General features: G+C 37.4%; 2 protein-coding genes across 3 annotated transcripts in view; one reads left to right on the forward strand and one right to left on the reverse strand.

The window, feature by feature from the left end:
• dram1 (DNA-damage regulated autophagy modulator 1) overlaps positions 1-12,166 on the forward strand; it is a 16,107-nt gene extending 3,941 nt beyond the window's left edge. For both annotated transcript variants that reach the window (XM_062064797.1, XM_062064798.1), the window contains 6 exons: positions 2,932-2,999; positions 6,395-6,537; positions 6,608-6,785; positions 11,391-11,449; positions 11,532-11,624; positions 11,696-12,166. In XM_062064797.1, coding sequence (XP_061920781.1) covers positions 2,932-2,999; positions 6,395-6,537; positions 6,608-6,785; positions 11,391-11,449; positions 11,532-11,624; positions 11,696-11,734 — 580 coding nt within the window. In that variant the 3' untranslated portion in view covers positions 11,735-12,166. The remainder of the gene's footprint in view (positions 1-2,931; positions 3,000-6,394; positions 6,538-6,607; positions 6,786-11,390; positions 11,450-11,531; positions 11,625-11,695) is intronic.
• Positions 1-12,709, reverse strand: part of gnptab (N-acetylglucosamine-1-phosphate transferase subunits alpha and beta) — a 56,257-nt gene that overhangs the window by 42,250 nt on the left and 1,298 nt on the right. The gene's annotated exons all lie outside the window — the stretch shown is intronic.

Below are 12,709 nucleotides of genomic sequence, written 5' to 3' on the forward strand. Positions count from 1 at the left end.
GTAGGACTAAATTTCGCAAATTCTCAGGACTTAAGTGTAAAATGGCACTCTAAGAAGCTTGATAAGTACGGCCCCTGATCTTTTCAAATGTGACTTCAGTCTAAAGGCATTGCGACCTGGATACGACCTCTATGTGACTTTTTCGTCAGCTTTGGGCGAGCTACATCTCTCGTGTGCGCCATAAAGATGCAGTCGCCAGCAGAAATGGATATTTCATCACAACATCCGGTTTCGGTGAGCAAAATCTATTTAAGACGAACAAATTTCCATATTTCCTCTACTTATCAGTCATTAAAAGATTACAACCCTCCCAAATATATTACACTTTATACATCCATTCATACTTTATATTACTTTCATATACTTACACGTAAAGAAACACTTATTTTGTTGCAACTTTTATTTTATTTTGTGGTAGTAGCGACTTACTCCCGGTCAACTTTCTTTGTTTTCACTTTATCTAAGTGCGCATGCAAGTAACATCGAGGCCACATCAGGGACGCACTGGGTCATGTGCGCGTTTATCCTGCAGTGTGCTAAAAATCTAATTTTAATTAATAATAATAATAATAATAATGGATTAGATTTATATCACGCTTTTCTATTGTTAGATACTCAAAGCGCTCACAGAGAAGTGGGAACCCATCAATCATTCACACCTGGTGGTGGTAAGCTACATTTGTAGCCACAGCTGCCCTGGGGTAGACTGACGGAAGCGAGGCTGCCAGTTTGCGCCTACGGCACCTCCGACCACCACCTACCATTCATTCATCATTCATTTCACCGGTGTGAGCGGCACCGGGGGCAAAGGGTTAAGTGTCCTGCCCAAGGGAGCGATTTTTGGATGGTAAGAGGCAGGGAGCGAACCTGCAACCCTCAGGTTTCTGGCACGGTTGCTCTACCCACTATGCCACGCCGTCCCTTTAATTTAATTGCAGTGTAAACATTCAGCTGAAAAAAATCAGATCCCAAAAAAATCTGATTTGGGCCACTTTGGCCTGCAGTGTAAAGATAGTCATAGTTCCAACAGATATGATATGCTTTTAAATGCATTATGTGCTCGCCCGTCTGTCAAATTTTAAAAGCCAATGTAGCCCCTGAGCCAAAAAGTTTGCCCACCCCTGAGTTAAACCGACAGAAGCGTGGCTGCCAATTTGCGCCTACAGCCTCTCCAACCACCACCAAACATTCCTACACCAGTGTGAGCGGCACTGGGAGCAGGGGTGAAGTGTCTTGCCCAAGGACACAATTGCTGTGACTTGGATGGCAGATCGAACGAGGGATCAAACCTGGAACCCTCAAGTTGCTAGCACAGCCGCTCTACCCACCAAGACCCGCCGTCCCCAAATATATACATACACACACACACACACACACACATACATGTGTGTGCATATATATATATATATATATATATATATATATATATATATATATATATATATATATATATATATATATATATATATATATATATTAGGGCTGCAACCAACGATTAATTTGATAATCGATTAATCTGTCGATTATTACTTCGATTAATCTGTCGATTATTACTTCGATTAATCGATTAATAATCGGATAAAATAGACAAACTACATTTCTATCCTATCCAGTATTTTATTGAAAAAAACCAGCATACTGGCACCATACTTATTTTGATTATTGTTTCTCAGCTGTTTGTAAATGTTGCAGTTTATAAATAAAGGTTTATTAAAAATAAAAAAAAATTATTAAAAAAAATAAATAAATAAAAACTCTGCGCATGCGCATAGCATAGATCCAACGAATCGATGACTAAATTAATCGGCAACTATTTTAATAATCGATCTTAATCGATTTAATCGATTAGTTGTTGCAGCCCTAATATATATATATATATATATATATATATATATATATATATATATATATATATATATATATATATATATATATATATATATATATATATATATATATATATATATATATATATATATAGATCACAATAATAAAATAAAAGAATACTAATCCTTGCCTCCATGCCTGAAAATGTATAGTTTTTTACAAGCATAATTATCACTGGAGGACTCGACTACATGGGACGGCATGCTACACATTGAGCAGGACAACACAAGAAGCCATGCTAACCGCTAAAACTTCAATGTAAAGTAATCGTCAATACACAGTATAGTATTGCTATATAAACGATACTAATTTGATTGCATCGATAATTTTCTTTTCTATTAAGGTCCTGGGTTAGATTCCAAGGCTTTCTGTGTGGAGTTTGCATATTCTCCTCGTGACTGTGAGGGTCCTCTCCGAGTACTCCGGCTTCCTCCCACCTGCAAAGACATGCACCTGGGGATAGGTTGATTGGCAACACTAAATTGGCCCTAGTGTGTGAATGTGTTGTCTGTCTATCTGTGTTGGCCCTGTGATGAGGTGGCGACTTGTCCAGAGTTTACCCATTCTTCCGCCCGAATGCAGCTGGGATAGGCTCCAGACTACCCGCGACCCCGAATGGGACAAGCGGTTGAATATGAATGGATGGATTGTTATTATTACAAAATCTTTTTTTGTGTTTGTGTTGTTTTTGTTATTGTATACAAACTCAGGGAAAAAGTCTCGGTTACATATTTAATATGTCATCCGATTTACAAGAATATTAGCAAATTCTACAGTTAATGAAGTAAGCTTTATAAACATGTGTTATTGTGTTTACTTTAGTTAAATGCTATATTAAAAAAAGATTTTCCGATTCAATTGTCAAAGTATCAACTCAGGACTTGCTATCAAGTTAGATCTGAGGGCAAACAATTGAAACAGGAGATACTTACCTTAGAAAAAATGCTCACTGTACTGTTATCATGCGAGTGCATTCTGTTTTAAGTAAAATAATAATACAAAAATCTAATCTAATACTAATCTTGTCTTTTTTGGGGTATTCAGTGACACAGCTGCAAACCCACCAGAGAGCTGCTTATTTGGCTTGATGACATTTGTTTCAGCATGTGCAGGTACTTTTTTTTAAATTTCATTTGCTATTTCAATATGCATAACTGTATTGTATTATTTGTTTCATTTTCTATATATATTTTTTTATCTCTCTTGTGTAGGGATGGGTATTGTTTACATTTTGACCGATACTAGTACCAGATTAGTACTTTTGAAACGCCACCCGAACCGGTACTTAAAAATAAAACAAAACATTCAAATGTTTGTTTAAAAACAAAACAAAAAAACAGTGCTTATTTGTCTTAGTGACATTTTGTGACATTAAAGTTGAACACTGACATCAATAATATAAATAAAATAAATACTAATACATTAAAAAATAAAGCCGTTACTAATTGTCATAATTATTGCAGCAATACCAAAAACAATACAGAACATTGAGAACGAGCAAAAATCCAACTTGATTGTGTGTTGATACAGTGTTTCCTCAATTATCACATGGTCGATGAATTTTCGCGAAATAGGGGCACTGTTTATTGTATAATTTTTATGATTATTATATGCATTTAACTTCCTTATAGGCCAATCCACACAGCTTTCACACACTTCCTTTACTCTTAAAACACCACATTCACTTAAAAAAGGGTGCCAAAACGTCTTACAGCGAGGGCCGCATATAAAAAAATTAAAGGACGCGGGGGCCACTTTGATATAGTAGATTTTGTACAATGTGGATCAGTGTTAAGTTTGACTAAAAATTTTCTTGTTAGTTATCGTCAACGACCTATTTTCCCCTGACTAAAATAGGGCGATAACGAGTCACAGCAAATGAACGTTGATGAAAAAAAAAGACAAAATTAATTGACAATTCAGTTGACGAATAAAAACGAAATCCAATCATATTTATTTTGGTCTTTATGCAGGTGGGACAAGTTAGGAATCTATCCAGTCACAGTAGCATGCAGGGGATATCCGATCAGAACTATAACTGCTAAGACACGGTGTTGTGATTTTTTTCACTGGAAAACAAGACTATATTGTAGGGATGTAACAATAAACGATAACAATGATGACGAGGATAACACTCCTGACTGTTAGTATTACCCTTTAGAATGAAAATGATCTAAAAACCGATAACTAGCAATAGCAAACTTACTGGTGCCAGCTCGCTAGTTTAAACGCTAATATGAAAACAAGAGACATACGTCTTTCCCCGTTTAAAACAACATACCCCAATCCAAACTTCTATAAACACATTACTGTCTGAGCATCTAAGCTATTCAGTTGTGCACATTGAACCTACAATCTGTGCTCTCTTAGCACAGAGTTATGATGATCGACCTTTCCTCAGAGGAAAAGAGACAAGGTGTTTTTATGGTGCGTTCAAACTGCTAAACAGAGTAGGACAGACAACGTACGCCAGAAGAGATACATATTTAGAATAGATATTATTTGTTGCACACTTTTCATATAAATACATCTTAAAGTGCTACTGTACAACAAATATTTACAGTACAACAATAAAAGATTAGCTAATAAAACAGATGAAATACTAGGACAAAACACTCCAGTGAAACTTAAACACAAGAAATGCAAAATAGTCTTTTTTTTAACAGGATGTCTATCTATTTTAGTTATGTTTAAAAAGCTTGTTGACCACATTCCACAATAATAACGATAACCATGATAATTTTGGTCACAATAATCGTGATATGAAACTCTCATATCATTTACATCCCTATTCTGTATTGTTACACACATCATTACAAGATGTCGTCTACCCCTGGAAGATAGAGAAGACATATGGACACATTTTACCTTTGCAAGGTAGACAACAAGACATGTTGTAAACCCTGTGGCTTCATTTTCTCTGGTAAAAATACAACCAACTTAAGGCGTCTTCCGAAGGCTAATCATCAGGACATCTACGTTAACTAATATTTCCAAATGACTCATACTGTACTGAATGACTGTTAAGTGAGTAAAGAAGGAGCAAGACTGCTTATCCTACCACTACTTTTGTTGTACGCATAGGTGAGCTTGCCCGCCAATCTACAATAAAACTAGTTTCTTCATGTGACTATTTTAGTCATGTATTATGCGACATTTGAAAAAAATGCTACATTTCAGCTAAAACAATAACACACAATAAGGTTTAGTGTGAAATGTACTTATTGAAATATTCATAGAGAGCGGGTCTTGTTGTGAATTTAGTTTTTGCGATGCTCTGCAATAATAATTAATAAAAGGGCTTTCAAGACACCTTCAAAGATATTTTATATTTTAGTCGACAAAATTACTGTAATTTTAGTCGACAAAAATGTTGAAGAATTTCGACGACTAAAACTGGACTAAAACTAAATTAATTTAGATGACTAAAATATGACTGAAACACATTTTTGTCAAAAAACTCAAACTAAATCAATAACAGCTGTCAAAATTGACACTGATGCGGATGCTAAAACCAATACAATGTAGGCCTATCGATCTATGCCAAAATATCTGAACTAAACATCCATACCTTAGCTTTGGGTCATAGAAGCAAATGAGTGTAATATCTCATCTTAACTCTTTGAAATAGTTAATTTTCTTGTTATTAGTCTGCCAACTAAAACCTTTTTGAGGGCTTAAACACACTTTTTGGGGTGATTTCAGCCAGTTCCTTACAGAATTTTTTTGTGTAGCTCAATGTCCTAATCCGGGATGTGTTTATTTTGTGTGTCACGGGCCAATAAAAAACAAGCTGCGGGCTGCAAAAGGCCCCTCGGCCGCACTTTGGACACCCCTCCTCTAAGTGAACTTACACTTACAGACGTTGCTTGACAGCTCCATGTAAGATCTGCTACAAACTACTCTACTTCTACTTCCAGTTCAAAGCAAATAACAGATGGAAGTCATGCTGATAACTACAATTACAAACAATACCTCAAACAAACACTAGGGGCATAACTGTACGCAATGGTAAAATCTTTTAGAGTGTTTTTAGTGGGTATTGTGCTCTCCATTTCCTTCATGGGGAAATACGTTTTGTCTCTTGTATTAATGTTAGCATTTAGTCAATGATAAACACTGATAAACCTTGAGATTATCAAAGTGTAGTTATCAATCATCGTTTTACGAAATTGTTTATTTAAAACGGTAATGTCGGTATTTTTCTCGCAGTTTATCAAAAAATGCTGTTAATCAATACATCCCTAGTGTCTACTTACAGGACGTTACTTGCACAAGTGTTAGACCTCTTTTTTTATTCTGATTATTAATGTTTACATCATCACCAGTGCCATTATGGAACCAAGTTTTGTGTGTTTTTCAAACTTTTTTGGCAGTCACAATAAGATGAAATATGATCAAATCTGCTATCACATGAGGAGGAAGCAAACTTTCCAGAAATGTCTCACTTCTGTTTTTAGAAGAAAACGAAAGGGTGATTATGTTTGTGTGCGTGCGTGTCTTGCAGGCACGGCCACAATCTACGCCAGGTTCAAGTATGTGGAGAAGCTGAGTGAGGAAACCATGGTGGTGAGTCCATGTCTGAATAGGATAACACTGGTGCTGGGAATGCTCTCCTGCTTGGGAATGTGTGTCGTGGCCACATTCCAGGTGCGTCTTCACTCTTCATAGGTACTTTGACACAACTGACTGTCCAATAACCGCCTGTCTCTGACCTTAGGAGACGGCAGTGATGGTGGTCCACGGCCTAGGAGCCTTGCTCTTCTTCATTTCGGGCGTCCTCTACATCATCCTCCAGTGTGTCGTTTCTTATTACGCCTATCCGTACGGCTCCTCCATGATTGTGTGTCGAGTACGGTTGGCTGTGGCCGTCATCGCCTCTTTGGCCTTCTTCCCCAGTATCCTAGCACGTTTTACCACATACATACACTACCGTTCAAAAGTTTGGGGTCACATTGAAATGTCCTTATTTTTGAAGGAAAAGCACCGTACTTTTCAATGAAGATAACTTTAAACTAGTCTTAACTTTAAAGAAATACACTCTATATATTGCTAATGTGGTAAATGACTATTCTAGCTGCAAATGTCTGGTTTTTGGTGCAATATCTACATAGGTGTATAGAGGCCCATTTCCAGCAACTATCACTCCAGTGTTCTAATGGTACAATGTGTTTGCTCATTGGCTCAGAAGGCTAACTGATGATTAGAAACCCCTTGTGCAATCATGTTCACACATCTGAAAACAGTTTAGCTCGTTACAGAAGCTACAAAACTGACCTTCCTTTGAGCAGATTGAGTTTCTGGAGCATCACATTTGTGGGGTCAATTAAGCGCTCAAAATGGCCAGAAAAAGAGAACTTTCATCTGAAACTCGACAGTCTATTCTTGTTCTTAGAAATGAAGGCTATTCCACAAAATTGTTTGGGTGACCCCAAACTTTTGAACGGTAGTGTATACTGGTCGCTTCAGTATAGAGAAGGAAAGAGTAGCCCTGATGTCATTTTCAGCCAGCAGCTTGTTTTTTATTGACCCTTAGCATATTGCAAAAAAAATATGTATAAATTATTCGGGCGTCCTATCCAATCAGAGCCATTTGCTGGTCACCGCTTTCAAAATAAACTTACATTTCTGTATTTTTAAACTCTAAATCTGATATTATATTTTGACCTACTCAAACTCAAATAGTGTATTGGCCCATCTCACTCAATTTTGTTAGATTTTTGTACAAGATTACTTCATCAAATATGACTAATTTGAGTAACAGGACTGTAAATAACTCAATCAATCAATCAATGTTTATTTATATAGCCCTAAATCACAAGTGTCTCAAAGGGCACTGGAATTAGTTTTTAGCATATAATTAAAAGAATGCATGAAATATAGCTACTTGGCATTTATGCTAGTAGCATTTTGACAGTAAACATATTCAACAAACAAAAAAACTATTTTGAAAATAAGTAACGAAATAATACAAATAATTTAGGTAACAGGACTGCTGAGCTTTTAACCGCTTTGTATGGCCTGCAAAGGATGTGAATGATGCAACTTCCTGTGTACAATGGGACTTAATATTCCACATATTTCCAGAGGGGTTTATGTGTTAGGGTAACACAGTGCTTCTCAAGTATTTTCTATTATCCCCCCGACCCCTGTATATATATGGCATTTATGGAACTAGAAACCCATCAAATCAGTCAAGGTCAGTTGCAATGTCTGTGTGAACAAGTGGAATGAAGGAAGAGTTGAAAGTCGTATACAACTAAAATATTTTTGGCCAAGAATAGTACAGGCTTTTGGAACAGACCGAGTAATGATGACACTAGATCTAAAGTGGTATTATGGGAAAAGTGCAAAAGGTTAAGAGAGGGTAATGAGGTGATTATCCTGATAGTCTTTTCGACAAGCAGAGACAAGTGATGAAACCAGCCCATCAGTTTGTACATATCACAATGGCGGGATAGAAAAAGGCACACCAGAAGCAAAATGGATGGCCGAATGGTGGAGAACATCCAATCCATGGGCAGTATGGTCACCTTCACTGTAAACAAGGATTTTTCTTTCTTTTTATAAACGCACAAAACAACTGAAATTTCACTTTTTTACCGTAGGAGCATTACTATTACTTCTATCACAACCATATTACTTTTTTCTTTCTTTTTTTTTTAAAAGTAAAAAACAACCAAACCTGTGATACAGTACATTTTAAAAATACTCTGATAAAGTATGACAAATTGAGTGACAATGTATTTAACACATACAAGGTTGAAAAGGTATAACAGTGGTACCTCAACCAACAAGCACTATGACCAAGCTTGTAACTCGGATTACATGTATCTTAAAGCCAGACCCGTGTATAAAGAGAGTATGGCCAACTAAACGAGAGGCGCAATGATTTCTACCAATGACGTGACCCGGATGCATGCATTGCTGTCGTTCTAACGTTAGTTTTGTATGACAAAATAAACCATATTAATAGGTCTAAATATAGTTTTAATATTCCGGCTAATAAACTTACAATAAAACATGCTTTTATTTTGTGAAAGTATAATTTTGCGGCCGTATTTGACACACTCTGCTCCTACATTCCAGCAGTGTTTCGCTCCCAATGGCGCAATAAATGTAAAAAAAATACACAGAACGACCGAAAAAATAACTTAATACCCTCATTTTGCTAAAATCTTCATTGGCTTTGGACCAACAATCACAGAGAAATGGTGACTTTTGTGTGAAGTATGTCAACTGTGGTGGCGTCTTCCAACGTTAAGTTAAGTTAAAGTTAAAGTACCAAGGGGCACCTCCCAGGGGGTGAACAAGGGGATGGGTCAAATGCAGAGGACACATTTCGCCACACCTAGTGTGTGTGTATTTGTAATCACTGTATGTATCATTCATTATGTATTATTCTAACTGATCTTTCTTTTTTGTAACATGCTAAGTGAATAAGCGTGTTTTTGTACTTATTTCCCCATATTTCTGCACAATAACTAACAATGGCGAGCAGTAGTTCAGCACACATTCTGCTTTATTCATTATTTTTGTATTTCTGGCTACATTATGCTGTATATTTTTGGGTTTCCAGTTCATTTTCTTATCTATTATTGCACACAAAATGTGGTTTCTTTTGCTCTTTCAATGTCTACTCAGTCTATTTGTATTTGTGTTTGACTTTCACTTCTGCTGCTACCGAACTGCATTATTTTAGTTTCACTGAGATTCAAACATAGTCTGCTTTTGTCAAACCATCTCTTTGATTTATTATTTTCTTCTGTTATTTGTATTAGCTTCTGTGTTTTCTCTACTGAACAAAACACAGATGTTTACCGGGCACCAGACGCTGTAATCGGTGGCTCTCCAGGGTTGATGGTGAACCTTCACTTCCCATATTTGTCTTCTTTCCGGGTTGTGGGGAAAGCGATGTAAAAGTTTTCTACAATTCTCACGGGTGGAGCAGCCCTAACAGGGCATTTTTACACATTGAAAAATTAACAAGGAAGCGCCGCAAACACATGGTATTAGCTCAAAGTTGGCGCCTTTGACCAATCATTGAGGAGATCGCCTGAAACCGAGTTGGCCATACTCTCTTTTCTACATGACTCTGCTTGAAATGAATTGTAATCAATTTAATCTGTGGTTAGCTCACCAAAAACACCACAACTTTACCATGCAACAGTTTTTCAAAAAGGAAAGCTCATTTTTAGATAAGAAATATTGTTTGAAAACAATACAATATTAGTGTCTATACTCATCACTATAACTGATCAAATCCATTATTTTCCGTTTGAAAGCGGCTGCAGTCCATAGAGATGTTGGTTTCATTTTGATGGTTGGATATTTTCCTCCGGAGTTACAGTAATAGTTACCTCTCGCTGAGGCCGCATGGCGCGGGAAGCCCTTGTGAGCAGTGCCGCTCTAAATGCTGGTACTAATTGTGGGAATGGACTACTAAAGTTTAGCTCCTTCTCCATATTTCTGTGAATAAAAGTTTTTTCTCTCCGTTTTTGCCCATGCAACAGCTGGCTCCTCCAGCTTCCAGTATGGCACAGACTAGCATTGCTCGGCTTGAACTGCGTCGCAAAGTCAACTGACCGTCGGTCATGATAGGGATGGTATCTTTGGTTCAATGAATATCATCTGCTTCCCTGCCTTAGCACTGTCATTCACATTCACTTTCTCATTTCCCATGGTCGGAGAACAAAGATATGTCTATCTGTAGCTATAAGCTAATGTTTTGAGGCGGATTTTCCGGCATTCATTTGACATTTACTACGCCCCTTGCAGCATGGCATCATGCTTCATGTTAATGATATAAAAAAGCAGAGACACAGCTCGTATCTAAATATACTCGTAGGTTGAGGTACCACTGTATTTGGAGGAGTGGTGTTTGATTTTAGGACAAATAACTTAATCGCAATATGCTCACATGTCCTCACGTGTGTTAAAATAAAACATTTGTTATGATAGTATAACATATAAGTTGGTGTTAGCCACCAAAATAGACTTTTAGGTTGTGAAATATCTGCTCCGTTTGACAGTGCAAACATTTAAATGATCGCAAAACCGCTCTGGTCTTTTTTGGGCCCTTGGCTATCTTTCCACTTTGTCGTTGTTTTTCTTTGAGCCATATCTTTCGGCACTCCGCTTCGCGCACGCACAACTTCTGTTTTTATTTACTTTTCTTAACCTTGTAATTAACCTGAGATTAAACTCGATCTGGGTTAATCTACCCCATATTAAGTATGGCGAGGCCGGTGCTCCGCCTATAGAGGGCGCCCCTCCGACGTGGATCCTGATCTGAAGCGCCATTAGCCTAGGCGCTGAGCACAAATACATAGGAATCTTTTTTCTTTGTCATCCGTACGGAGTCCCCTCGTGAATACAGTCCTGGGTAACTGCCCAATTTTTAAACAGATTACTAAATATGGTTTTCTCGAGCCGTATTTCAAGTTGTGTCCAGCCTCCTCTAGCCAAACACTTTGTGGTTTCCTTACACAAAACAACCCAAGCTGTCGTTTGTGCCTTTTTCGTGAAACAAACGGACCTGCACAGGGACACAGGAGGCAAGGTACCGACCACGACATACTGAGCACATCTTCCAAACATGTACAGTATTTGCTCATGCAACGACATGTTTCTTGTCTTTGCAGGATTATCCCTTCCATGTGGCCAGCGCCGTCTGCGAGTGGATTGTGGCCTTCAGCTTCGTCTGCTTCTTCCTCACCTACATCGATGACTTCAAAGTAAGCTTCACACTCTCCGCTTTTATGTATGGCAGCGTTTTTTTACATACTTAATTGTGTTTGTCTTTCAGAGGTTCAGGTTGAGTGTGAGGACCACGCTGGAATCTTGATGGCCTCTTTTCAAAGCGTTTGCACACAAGACCTCATGATCTTTGCCATTTTCTGTACGACAGCCACTTCCTGAATCATTTCCCACGCTGCTGCGCCGACGGCCTTCCACACTCGTGTACTTTGCCTCACTCTTACGACATCAGCAGCGTGACACTTCTCGTCAAACACGAGAAGTTATCAGGTGGTCACATGACATGAGAGCATGTGACACCTTTTTCACATTTCACCGACTACTTGTGGCGTTACATGGTATGCACACTGTAGTTACTGTAGATTTTAATGACTGAATTTGTCAAGTGATCAGTGTTGGTAACGTCACTAAATAAAGGGACATCGTGAAATAAATTATGTTAATTATAACTGCACTGTTCTGTTTATGGCATTTTGGGCCCATAGCCAAACCCTAACAATAAAGACCCTTTTTACATGTTTTTTAAAAAAAAACTCTTGTTCTGTATTTTTTCCCACTTGTCTTTTTCTACTGGGAGTTGTTTTTTTGTCGATGTTTGGTTGCAGGATCAAACAAACACTGGGACATTATTTCCTATGAACCTGTCAAGTAAGAAGAAGAGGATGGAAGTGTTTCCAGCTCCGTGAAGGTGCTTCTATGACGCCATCCAGTGGCAACTGTTAGAACTGCCGGAACAACTCTTAATTATAATGTATGCTTGGGAAATAAAAACAACTAAAAAAAATTCAAACACCTTTTTTATAACTTATGAAATAATAATTGTCTCATTCAATATTTTAAGAAGTAAATTAATTTGGAAATGTGTGTTTAGATGTATAAATATGACATAAATAAAATACATATTGAAATACTTTTAAATTTAGGGCTGTCAAATGATTATTTTTAAAATCAGATTAATCATGATTAATTACAGGTGATTACTCGCTTCCGTAATTAAAATGTGCTTAAGAAAAGACCCCAATATTTGGACACAAATGCAATTTTATGGTCAGGATGTCATTCA

This window comes from Entelurus aequoreus, linkage group LG12, assembly GCF_033978785.1.
Source record: "Entelurus aequoreus isolate RoL-2023_Sb linkage group LG12, RoL_Eaeq_v1.1, whole genome shotgun sequence".
In the NCBI taxonomy this organism is placed as follows: domain Eukaryota; kingdom Metazoa; phylum Chordata; class Actinopteri; order Syngnathiformes; family Syngnathidae; genus Entelurus; species Entelurus aequoreus.